This window comes from Perna viridis, chromosome 1, assembly GCF_037379345.1.
Source record: "Perna viridis isolate PV_CMFRI_1.1 ecotype Kerala chromosome 1, ASM3737934v1, whole genome shotgun sequence".
NCBI classification, from domain to species: Eukaryota; Metazoa; Mollusca; class Bivalvia; order Mytilida; family Mytilidae; genus Perna; species Perna viridis.
Genome location: NC_142445.1, coordinates 20761556 through 20774880, shown reverse-complemented (window position 1 = coordinate 20774880; position 13325 = coordinate 20761556). Strand labels below are relative to the sequence as shown.

The 13325-nt window shown below is 31.9% G+C and overlaps 1 protein-coding gene across 3 annotated transcripts; it reads left to right on the top strand.

Annotated features, from left to right (window-relative positions):
* The first annotated feature begins 8062 nt into the window (after positions 1-8062).
* LOC148627719 (uncharacterized) lies at positions 8063-12814 on the top strand. 3 transcript variants are annotated; one of them, XR_015921375.1, is made up of 4 exons: positions 8063-9573; positions 9893-10403; positions 11648-11704; positions 12292-12319. XR_015921375.1 is itself a non-coding variant. In XM_088577374.1 (4 exons), the coding sequence occupies exons 1-4, from the start codon at positions 8630-8632 to the stop codon at positions 12362-12364; spliced, it is 1134 nt and encodes a 377-aa protein (XP_088433500.1). In that variant the 5' UTR covers positions 8075-8629; the 3' UTR covers positions 12365-12814. The 3 variants fall into 3 exon arrangements, 1 of the variants encoding a protein (XP_088433500.1); XM_088577374.1 differs by having other exon boundaries at positions 8075-9573; positions 10344-10403; positions 12292-12814; XR_015921376.1 differs by lacking the exon at positions 12292-12319 and having other exon boundaries at positions 8066-9850; positions 10344-10403; positions 11648-11705.
* The last annotated feature ends 511 nt before the right edge of the window (positions 12815-13325 follow it).

Below are 13325 nucleotides of genomic sequence, written 5' to 3'. Positions count from 1 at the left end.
AATTTCATGTGCAATCTATATAAATTTTATTTTAAAATCGCAACCCCAAATGGAAAACTAAGACTAGTTATGTGATCTATAACGGTTTTTGAACAAGAAATAAAACTGAATTCAGTGGGTTTTTGACATGCATGAATCACCACTTGTCTGACTTTCATAAAGACTGCTACTAAAGAAGACTTCATAAAAATCAGAAATGAGGTAATGCGTGCATGTAAAAACCTCCATATTCAAGTATTTCTCATTCAGAAACGGGAAGAACAGACCACACAACTAGTCTTGGTTGTCATTCGGTTGTTATGCTTTGGTAAAAAAAATATAATATTGTATGAAAAATGCATTTTGCAGGAGTGTGCGAAATTTTCCAGTGATTTTGTTATAATTCATCGTCTGAATATAGCTGAAATATTGCTGCTCGGACGTTAAACCCCAACAAACAAATGTTATAATTCCCATCAAAACATAGGTGAATATAAGAATAGATGGATATCTTAAATAAGATGACAAAAATTTAAAGTATTCCAAAACATAAATAGTGTTGCCGCGGTCCACTTTATGTTTACAAAAATAGAGTATTTCAAAAGGTAAATTGGGTGTTTAAACACAGTCTTTTGAAACATCACTGAAATGAATCATGGAGAAGTTCCTGATATTTTTTTCTGTTGACAAGGTCGACGAGATGTATGATTTAGTTAACTGTGATATTGGATGTGTTTTGGTAGTAAATCAGTTGGAATGAATTTTGAATACAGTAATCAAGTTGAACACCGCTGATACAATATCCCTAAAATCATTTGAAATATGTCAAAGCAAATATCATTGATTTTATATCATTGACCTTCGTGCCAAAAATGTCTTTGCAATCAGTACAAATCATAGCAACATAGTTAAGAAATAAAACATAATAAAAACAAAATGGAGGGAGCAAAATAATCACCCCCGCAAAAAAAGAAGAGAGAAGAATTTCGTAACAGAATATTCAATTCTGACCTTCTGTATTTTAACATGATTCTCATATGAACCTCCATCTGGATGTAATTGCCTTTTTTGCTTTTTATTCTTCTCATTTTGTATCCTGTGTTTACGATAATACTCACTGCCAGTCGTATATTTGTTTCTTTGTGTAATGCTAGACATCCATTTTGCACTCACAGTTTTCAGAAAGATTCTAATTTCTCCTATGGCATGATAAAAGGTGTCGGTTAAGTTGGAGATGTTAGAATCAGTTCATCATGAGGAACAATGCATTGATCATCGTTTCAGGTATTTACCGGTTAATGTAAGACCAAGTTATTGTTCGTTAAAAAATAAAAAAGAATATACACATTTTATTTACAGTAGTACATTTCCATGGTCGTTAACACACTTTCATGTATTAGAGTTTAGTTATTTTTTAAAACGATTAAATATTTCTAAACGAAATTCGGCTTCATCAGCCTATTGCTTTCACGTATAAAATCTATGAATAATTGCTCATATCTTCTTACCTTGTTAATACTTCCTGTTAGTATAGTTCATTAATATTATACATTTCATGTATCGGAATAGCCTTACGGTCAAACATATACTACTAACCCAAACCCATTGGTCAATGTTTCATTTGTGGTAGGTCGTGGAAAAAAACTGTTATTTATTTTTTATCTTTTATATTTGACACAATAACTAATTCATGAAAAGAAATTAATGACCATTAAAGATAGTTTATGATGTATTATCAAATGGCAATACAGTCAATAATTGTTTGAGATGACCGTATTCCTTTTTTATTTATTTTTATTAATGAACTAAGCTGGTCTTCAAACACTTTTTATTACAGTAATTGTGATTACAGGAGCTAATTTGCAGAGTTCTTTCTTTTTTGTCCAGACAGTAAACAGTCTCAATAATTACATGCACTTTTAAATTATGAATTTGTACCATTGTAATCCTTGATTGTGCAATTTCATTGTCGTGTTTTAAATTATTGAAGTTACTAGTATTGTTTTGTTGATGTAGTGTTAACAAAATTTCTTTTCACGTTTAGTGTATTACTTGGGGGCTGAAATTATTATTTGGGAATTAATAATGATAAAATGTTACAAACTATTACAATGTTATTGTGTTGGGATAAAAGGTTGTATATTGCCATATTCATTGTACCTGTTCTAATCTCATAATAATAAAGTCTAAGCATTGACATGACATTGGTAAAACAGCTCGAGACAGTGACTTCCTAATTTTAGTAGTGTAGATATGCTGGGTCATTCATTATCATTGTAAATTGGTTTTGTTTTCATAATCACATGATAATCAAAATAAATATTACGTTGCTCCATCTTACAAAGCTGACCCTAAACATATTTTCGAACATTTTTTTTCTCCACAAAAGGAAACAAACGGTCGTGTTGAAACAAATGAACGAAAAACGTGGCAGTTCTGGATCCAGCGGGTGGTTTGTGGGGTCTGAACCCTTATTTTGTGACAACAAAAAGTGCAAATGAACCTCCCTTTTTGAATATACTTCTTTATTCGCACCCTAATTTAATACGTAGCTGTGATATAACGAGCTGGAGGCACTGGTTTCCACGAATGTATTTTTATAGTATATACTAGCACGTACAAGTATCTGAAAGACTTGGGGAAAACGATCCCTTACTAACAACAGTAAAGCACTTCACTGTCGCAATTTCTTTCGAAAAATGAACACAATTTAATGAAATTTGGTATGTGGTAGGAACACAATATACTCTCATTCATAGATTTAGGAAATATGGGTTTTGATTGCTCAACTTTTAGTGCTATTAGGTCCCTTTGAACTTAGTTTCCCTGTGTACATCTTTGAGGTATTTTGTTCCTGTATCTCTTCTAAAACTACTGAACAGAATTCCATAAAACTTGGTGGGCAGCAAGAGTACAATAAGTATTAAGTTTCGTGGAATTCCATTCAGTAGTTTTAGATGAGTTGCCATGCGTCTAAGAAAAGAAACAATGACCGTTATATAAAAATGTATGCTATTGCACACTATTTTATACTTTATTTCGTTTAAAGTATATGAAATAATATTAAATCATGAAATCCCCCAAATCCAGTCTTTTAAAAACTTATTTCATTTTGAAAAACAGCATTCAGGTATTACTTTAATATCGTTTTGATTTTTTAAATTGCGTGATAGATCATAAATCTGACAACACTGCTTGGTTTTCAATTATAAAGGGAAAAATCTAATTTTGTCTGAAAGTTCCTACTGAGTTGACAGTTAGTTTACTATTCAATTCCAAAAAATTAAATAAACTTTTCGTGGCGTCATCAATAGGGAAATTCCTTCAACGACTTCGATAAGATTTGAAAAAAAAAAACAGAGATCAGAAAGTGCAATATATTACTTAAAAGGATGGACTGAAACAATTATATGTATGATGTTGTAGTTAAAGTGTCAGTAAAGAAATGGTTCAAACCCTAACACACCTAAAATAAAAAAAAAACAAAACAAAATTAAATTAAAAAAACAAAAATAAAATAAAACAAAGAACACCAAACAAACAAAAATCAATAATAATAACAACAAAAACGACTACAACGACAACAATAAAATCAAAACAAAAAAAAGGTAAATATTTAATGCAAAGAAGAAATGTCTTAAATTCAGCACACATTTTTACATTTTTGAATTATATATGGGAACTGGTACTTGTGAAGATTCGGGATAGGTGTAGATATGGGAATAGGTATATGTGAGGGTGTCAGTATGTGTGAAGATATGATAAAATATATTGGGGGAGGTGTCGATATAGGTATAGGCATTAGGATAAGTATTGGTGAATGTGTTTATGTAGTTGTAGGTGCGGGCATATGTATTAGTGAAGGTGTCAGTATAGGTGTAGGTATGGGAATAGGTACTGGTGAAGGTTTCGGTATAGGTGTAGTAATCGGAATAGGTAGTGGTGAAGGTATCGGAACAGGTAATGGTGAAGGTATCGGAAAACAATTGGCGTAAGTGTCAGTATAGGTGTAGGTATAGGAAAAAAATAGGTACACACAAGATATTGGTTAAGGTGTCAGTGTAGGTGTAGGTATAAGAATAGGTATTGGAGAAGGTGTAGGTATAGGTGTAGCATTGGGAAAAGTAGGAGTGAAGGTGTCAGTATAGGTGTACATGTATACATGGGAATAAATATTGGTGAAGGTGTCAGTATAGGTGTACATGTATACATGGGAATAAATATTGGTGAAGGTGTCGGTATAGAAGTAGGTATGGAAAAAAATTATTGGTAAAGGTGTCGGTATAGGTGAAGGTATTTAAAATATATTGATGAAAGTATCGGTATAGGTATATGTGTGGAAAAAGGTTATTGGTGAAGTTGTCGGTAAAGGTGTGGGTATAGGAAAAGGTATAGGTGAACACTCATAAAGGTGTAAGTATAGGTGTTGGTATGGGAAAAGGTATAAGTGAGGGAGTCAGTATAAGTGTAGGTTTGATAAAAGATGTTGGTAATGGTGTCAGTTTAGGTGTATGTATGGGAAAAGATTTAGGTGAACACTACTGAAGGTTTAGGTCATAAGTGAGGGTGACAGTAAAGCTGTAGGTGTGGTAAAATGTAGATAAAGGTGTCAGTATAAGTGTAGCCATGGAAAAAAGAATAGGTGCAGAAGTCAGTATAAATGTGGGTATGGGAAAAGGTATACGTGAAGGTATGGGAATAAGCATAGGTGAAATGTCATTATAGGGGTAGGTACGGGAAAAGATATTGTTGAAGTTGTCGATTAAGGTGTAGGTATGGGAGTAATCAAGGGAACCAATGTTCTAGCGGAAATCAAAAGAATGTATTCTAAGGACATAGACCAGACATGAAAAACAGACACAAAACAAACATTACTTCTTCCCGGGCAGGGTTGAGAACTCCGGTACATCAAAAGTCATACACAACCCATGTTGTGCCAAAAAGCTGCTTTTAAATATAGTGTGCGAGTTTCTAGGTGAAGAACCTAAGAGCTAATCAATGCTAATACCAAATAACTATATCCTTTTGACTGAGTATTGCGCTTTCCATGCTCAACTATTTTTTTAAAAAACTGAACATGAAATTAACACCACTCGGACATCATATAATCCCTGTCTCTGGTTTTGCATGTATGTATAGTGCGAGTTGTTAAAATTTCTTTAATTGATCATTTTTTGTCTTCGTTAGTTAAACTCTAATAACAAAAGCACCATCATTGCATAAGTATTGACGAAAGTATTTGAAAATGTCACGTAAGTGATGCGACTGTATCTTTTGATAATTGTTTTTCAAGTTTAACATGCATAAAATACTTCTAAAAGTGTCGAAAACGGAAATTGTCAACTATTAGTGGTTTGTCTGGGACTGGTAATGAATTGAAATTTTCATTTTAAAAGCTGATGATTTAAAGTCTTTCGTGCATTTACAAACAAAACTCAAATACAAATGTCTAGGAGTAATACATTTTTGTCACAGTCTTGACAAGTTGATATCAGACCAAATGGAAAGATATAGCTATTTAACAATGCATCAGCAACCTAAGGCATGCCTCTGAGATAAAAACAATTGAACTATTCATAAATCATGCTTGCCTTATCAAAAACCTATGAGATTTTAAGTTCGGTACCGTGTACATATGATAAAATACATATGCTGTTTTGAGTCACGGACAATTTCAACACAGTGTGAATCTTGTTTAAAAAGAATGTTAGCATGAACCTGTAATTATCTGTCAAAAATCTAATATAAGTAAGCAACAATAACTTAATTGTATCATCTTGAGAAAAAACGTAAATATCTGTCAAAGTCAAAATGTTGTATTTCCTTAGTAAATATTTACCGGAAGTTTGCAGAGTGATAAGTATGTTTACAACTTTATTGTCATTAAAACGTTGATTGAAATGGCATCACTTTCTTTTTCTGTGTATAAATTTGATTTTTTTAGATAAATTTGTGCTGATAAATTACACATGAACTGTCGTATAGTATAAGTGAAGCATCATTGTAAATGATTTCTTACAATTCAAGTAGCATGTGGTCCTCATACATTCATAAATGTTGTTATATTCAAAATTACAATAAATAAATGAATAAAAAAAATTGTTTTCTGTCCTATATAAAATAATAAAAGAATACTAAAAGTAACTTTAATGTCAGAAATAAAATAAAATGTCTGAAATTTAACCAGTTAACGAATTTTATGAATGTCTAATAAAAATGGAAAATAAACAATGTAGTTATACTTGTTAAACGAAAATCAACTTGCATATTAAAGACAGTCTGATGTAGTTGAACTATGTACGTTATGCAGTCAAATTAATAAAATTATCTTTATTTTTTTCATAAATAGTACTCTTTCAACACTCAACACATTTTTCATACCAGGATGACTTCGTACAGTTTAAGTATGCAATGCAATATTAGACACTTGTGTTTTCCAATTATTTCCTAACTTTTTTACCCTTTAAGAATATGTTTCTTTTGACTTTTTCCGGAAGAGTGATGAGGCTACAAAATTTGGCTTCTTGAGCAATCTTCCAGAATACGTTTCTTCTGCATAAACTTAGTTTCCAGTGGGGGATTGTAATGAAAAATACTCATATGGAATCGATGAAACTTGAGGTCAGTAAGTAGTTGGTAATGAAGGCCTATGAAGAAGATTTCTTTGATGGATTTTGATAAAACTTGCTCTGATCGAAGCTTATGTAAATAGCAGTAAGTAGTTGGTTTATTGATTTTAAAACCAGTAGATTAATTAAGGTAACCAAAAGAGCACAAAATACATGAGCTATTTTGTTATTACTGCTTCATTTTATTAAGTAATTGCGAAAAAGTAAAATAATGATAAAAAATATAAAAAAATTGATGGATTTTTTATTGATATGAAACATATCGGCTAACTATAAAACTGTCGTGTTTTCCTTTCCCAACGTCATGTAGCACTTGAACAATACTTTAAAAACATCCTGTTTTTATTTTTCCTTTCTTGTGCTTTTTCAAACAAAAACCATTGTAATAAGGATATACAAGTCAGGTGAATTTGTTATTTTTAACTAGTATCACACTTTTACACTTGCAGTTTTTAGCAGCTTAAATCTACCATTGGCATACTGCAAAGTATTAAATTACGAGTTGATTATTACATATTGCCTTAAAAGATAGCACAAACTCGTGGAAGAAAAAAATCATTATTCATTATTTTTTGAATGGTAAAAAGCTACTTATATGGTACTCATGTTTCAATTAATAAAAAAAAATATCGAAAACCACAAGTAAACCAAGTAAATAAAGATTGTTATGGGCATGACTAAAATGAGGAAGCAATCTACATGCACACGAGACACAACACAGCTGTATTCAGTATATCGTATCTTGATAAGATGATAATTGCAATATAGCTACACGTTTCTGTTGTGAATGCCGGTTTTTTTTTCTTAGCTAAAATTTGTATTGCAAATATTTTTTATCATAGACCCCTTATGTTTCTTTCTGTACACTCCCACCTATGTTTCAATATGATATATCTTTTGGCCGATTATACAAATCAACTTAATTGAATAGTCGACATTTGTTTTGGTAAAAAGTTTAAACAGACGTCAAACATTGGCATGATATGTCCTTATTCGATAATGGAAGTGTTATTTAGTTTCGTTAACTTCAGGGTCTTTTTCTTTCCTTTTTTTTTTTTTTTTTTTTTTGCTTGAAAAATCGTTTTCATCAAATGTTATTTAAGAAATATGGACAAATGTTTGACATTCTAATGTCAACGTTAATGTCTGTTCTAGAATTCATGATAATCGTCAGTATCTACATAAAGATAAGTATCCTTCACGTAATTTAGTCAAAACCTCAGACAACTTCATATTTTACTTTTAAAACTAAACTACTATGTTGAAATCATGTATTTTGATGGAATTAAAAGATATATGAAACAACCAAATACACTTTTCTGAAAACCAAAAAAGTTTTGTATTGTGCTTATCGTCGTATTGAGAAAAAAAAGATTATAGTGATCCCATGATTGATGCATGGAATTAGTGTCTATCATCAAGTACATTTTAATTCAAAAGATGGATTCATGAGTGAACATTACCAAAATATAACTAGATTTAATTCTCACAAAGAACAAGATTTATAAGCAGTTTTATGTTACATTTACTCATATTCATTTCTTTATCGTTATGCATTAATTATATGAAGAATACAAAACATTTCGTTACTTTTCACTCATTCCTTATTACTTGAAATAATTTTTATTTGGAAAAATGATTTTGATTGAAGGAAGCTATTTCGTTTGACAACCTACACGATTCGTATTCCCAAAAAAGAAAAATCAGATTTGTTTTTAATGCAGATGTGTATTCGTCATTTTTGTTTACCCACTACATAGATAAGATGATTGGTACGTCATATCCTCAAAAGAGGACAGGTCTACGTCACATACGTATAAAATTTAGATACTTATCCGTTTATTGTTATTGATTTTACTAAAACCTTTCAAATTTGTTGACTTTATAGTACTCCACAATATGTACATTATTACAAAAGTAAACAACTTAATCCAAATAAAAGTTTGCTTCATATTTGACCTCGCCCATAGAAATAACGAAAGCAATTATTTCCGGATACCTTTTACACCACTCTTAGTACCATGGGCAGTACTAGCGACTTACTTTCAGTGCATCAGTTCATTAAACAACTGAAGGAAGAGAACAATGGAAATTTGGACAAGTACAAACGATTCAAAATAACAACCAAAAAATCGATTTCAGGCGAAATTTCCAATGACGTGATTCCAGTAAGTGAGTCTCCGATTCAGAAATATATTCATGGCGATTTATTCGAGTACTCCGTACAGAAAGCAGCAAGTAATCAATGTCAAAAAGAAGACCCTTGGCTAAAATTTAAGGATCTCTATCCAAAAATCAAACCAAAGGAAAGGAAATTGTACAGCAATTACATGAATGATGCCGGCAAGACAGCATGGGATATATTTCAACGAAATGTGCGAAAAATCTATGGAAGAAAAAGCAAGTCAATACGTTACTCATTTGGGCATCACATTAAGAATTACCACATCTTCCCATTTCTGACTAAGAAGCTAGAAGCAGACGTGTTTGTAAGTTCGTCACCATTTGTCGTTTGTGATATAAAATATTCTACAATGAAACGGGAAACATATGAGGAAGATTATTTAGTCCATGCTCTTATACAGGTTTTGATTTATTCTCTAGCTCTAGACCTGGACCCTTCTACTCTGTATCTAAAGGTGCTTGTGTTCTATAGTAGTACATCTGAGGTAGTTCTTTATGAAACCGACTTGCATGAACACATAGTCATAGTAAATGCATTGAGCAAAAGACTAAAGTTAAGAAAAGTTGAACCGATGAAAACTGGCAGGTGTTTAAAAGAAGAAAGATATGATGTAGTTCAAAAAGAAAGTGTGAAGAAAGTAGGTAGAAATTCAAAAACCACAACAGATAAATCAAAGAAAGTGAATAATAAAGATAACAGCGCTGAGATTTACAGAAACAGGTGCGAATTCACAGACGATGAGGACGAGGAAAGTTATAGATATTCCCTTCCAGAGGATAAGTAAGTTGCCGACAATTACACAATAAAGGAAGAAGAAACCTTATTCTAATAATTGCATGTACATTGATTTTGTTCATGTAATGGCTTCCAAATATTTAAGCAATGAAGGCACCACAATTTGCAGTGCACATATGCGTCACTATCACTACAAACAAGACTGGTAACATGTTTGCATCTTCGTCACTGCCATACATTTATCAGCACATTCATTGTAAATATCTGAACACTAAACATATAACTGGCATACACTGCTGCAATATGACGCTTAGTTTAACAGGTAATATAAGTATGAAATATTAATCCAATTTGTCAATAAAAGGGTATGCATACAGTACATCCAGAGAGATGAGGACTCTCTTACTTTCATTTCGGTGTCCAGTGGATCACAGAGTTTTGCAGAATCAACTCCTAAAATCCTCCAAGTGATTTCTGCCTTCTGGAAGTATTTTATTGCTAAGTTTTTTTCATGTGATTAAACTGTAAATTAGTCAAATTTCTCCAAAATGGGAGATGCATATCGATATATATATAAACACTGAAAATTTTGAACGGATGCAGATTAAACAAAAATATAGGAAAAAATAACAAAAATGCCAGCATTAAAATAGTTAAATTTCTCTTTAAAGCCAAGAAGAAATAATGAGACATCTACAACAATAAATGCTTTTTTAAAAACGAAACTATCACGACATAAATTTATAATCAAACAATCGGCAGAACGAAACAGGAACTAATGAATGTAGCTCTACCCAATAATTCGTTCTTTACAGACGTGGTCGTGCTTTACTGACAAGAAGACCATTGTACGAGCTCCGCAAGAGACTGCAGAGGTAAGATAAGATGCCTTAATATAAAGGTTATAAACTTCAAAGATAGTTTTTTTAAAAACATTTCTTTTCACTTAATAAGTTATGAAAATGTATATGATTTCAAATATTTGATGATACTAAGGATAAGTGAACATTCCGATCGCCATTGATAGAGGAATCAGAACGCTAAACTTAACATTAATCGAATCAACATGTCAATCACCTTACAAAATAAAGCTAGTTATTTTGAATGAAAACGACAAATGTAAATAATTAATACGGAATAAAAAAATGCTGACGTTAAGTCTAAACGTTGTTGGTGGTTTTATTACCGGTACATTTTCTTGTCTATCATCTATAAATGAACTCCCTACAACTCCGATCAGGATTGTGTAGTCAGTTGGACCGATAATGTGTCTCACCAAATACAAATAATCATAATTGTGGATATAACTCTACCAAAATTGATTCATAGTTATGGATAAAACCAAAACTATGCATTTTTCGTTCTACAGATGAGTGTAATACTAAAAGTAAAAGACAATCCAACAAAAATCAACCAAATCAAGTACGATAACTCTTATAAACGCTAACTTCATGTACACTCTATTTATTTTGGTTAATTATATAACTCGTATATAAAACAACCGAATGATAAACTCAAAATGACTGTGTGATCTGTAAATAAGTAAATAAAGTCAATATTGTTGTTTTTTGTCATGATACATGAATCTTCACTGGTCTGATATTTATAGACTGCTACTTATAAAATTCTTTTACATAATTTTGGGGTCTCCGCGTCTGCCTATCTGGTGGCGCCCAGGTTAATTTACCCAGCTCTTATAAAAGAACTGGATGCTTCATTGATTAAGGTGTTCTGTTTGCTATTCCTGTTTCATCTGACATTGGTAGCTGATCTTTCATCATTATGCCAACCGTGGTAATCATTCAATTCACTTTCAATCATTTATTTCTTCACGCCTTCTGTATACAACACAAGTCGGAAAAAATAATAACGGAAGTGAGTTGTTAAGCACACTGCTAAACCTGATTAATCCATCATTTCTTGACTACCAGAAATACCTGTACCAAGTCAGGACCACAGCACCTGTTTCCAATTTTCCTGTTTTTGTCCTGATATTGTCACCTGTTATAAGGCTTTCCTTTCGCCCTTTTCTTCTAGCTTTTGTCTAGAGTTTATAATTTCGGTAATTGTGTTATAATTACCCTTTGTGACCAACTGCTGTCATTATTTACTATTCTAGTCCAAAGAAAGGTTCGAACCAACATCGGAAGTATATATCACAGACGGCTAAAACCAGGTAAATTTATTTCGATGGTTAGGTTATCGCTTGTAATATTTTTTGTAGAATTTTCCTTTTATAATTAATTCGACAAAATTCCCTTTTTACATCCTTTTGGCATATACAAACTATGCATGTCGTACTGATTATAATAATGAACTGGGGAGGATTTCTTTAGTATGAGTTACTTGTGCAAAATCCGTTTTGTTTTCAATATATAAAATATTAGTATGCTTTGAATAAATGTTCATATTTTAATACACCATGGGGCTGGATGTTTATCATGAATGCGTTTATATTGAAAATCGATCCTCATGTTTTGTACAAGTGATCTCAATTAATTTCTTACTCTGATATAGTTTTATGATAAAGACGCAATTTCGAATGATTATACAGTTTGAATTCATGCCGTATGTTGAGATATGAAAATAGTTTATCAAACTTTCGCGACAGGATTGAGTTAGTAAATTGAATTGCTTGTCAATTATAAACTGATTTCAGTCGAATTATTATCGACATTTTGTATTCATATAAAACCTAGCTGTTTCTTTTTTTCTAAGGAGAGCCTAATTTCTTTACTATTTTTAACCCAATTTCTTTTTCAGGGATCTATGCATAAAAATAGCAGTAGCAGTTATCCTAGGTCTGTTTATTGTGTGTATTTTCGGGAGAAACTAAAAGGAGGTTGGAAAAAATGATGAAAATACCCGGAAGGAATGTAACATAACGGAATGCATACATCTTACTTAGCCTAATTGATATATTGACAATGATTTAAATAAATAAACAGTAAAATAGAATGAAAACATTCCCTGTAAAACAATCTGATTAAAACTATACATTGCCCCTAATGGGACTAATACCCCTGCAGCCTGTTGAACCCTATACATTTGAGGACCAATGTGGACATACGATTCATATTGGATATAATCTTTATGGTGGATAGACTAAGCACTTTTGAAACACAGCTTGCTGTCATTTCTAAAACAACCTACTCCACACAGCAATCAGTACTATGTTTTTGATATGAAGAATGCACCAGACCAAGTTCTGCTAAAAAAAAGGATAAGTCCAAATCTGAAAAATACTCAAGTTCAAATGGTCATCATTTCTACAAATTTTGACCAAACAAATTCCTGAAGATATGCACACCTAAATATGGTAATGTACATGTAACACGCACAAAGTTTCATAATAATTCTGCAAGTCGTTGAGGGGGAGTTGTGGACAATGCCTCAGACTAAACTTTGCTGAAAAATGCCTCAGTTCAACAGTCATCATGTCCAAACATAAAACCCTGTCAATATGTATATTCCATATGATTATATTATATCCAACAAAATTCCATAACAATGCTGCAAGCTGCTAAGAATATAATTTAGACAGATAGAGTGAAACCAATATACCCCCCCCCGAACTTCATTTGCTGGGGGTGTTTAATTACATCCACCAATTGTTCCTACAACACTCCATTATACTTTATGTTCTGGTGACCTTTCCGATCAGCCAATCATATTTCATCTTTCATGATTTTGAAAGCATCATTCAAAGGCAAAAACCTGATAATTCTGAAAAGGTCATTTAGACAGAAAGTAGACTGGAGAGTTGTTAGATCATACATGCAATGACTAAATGGAAC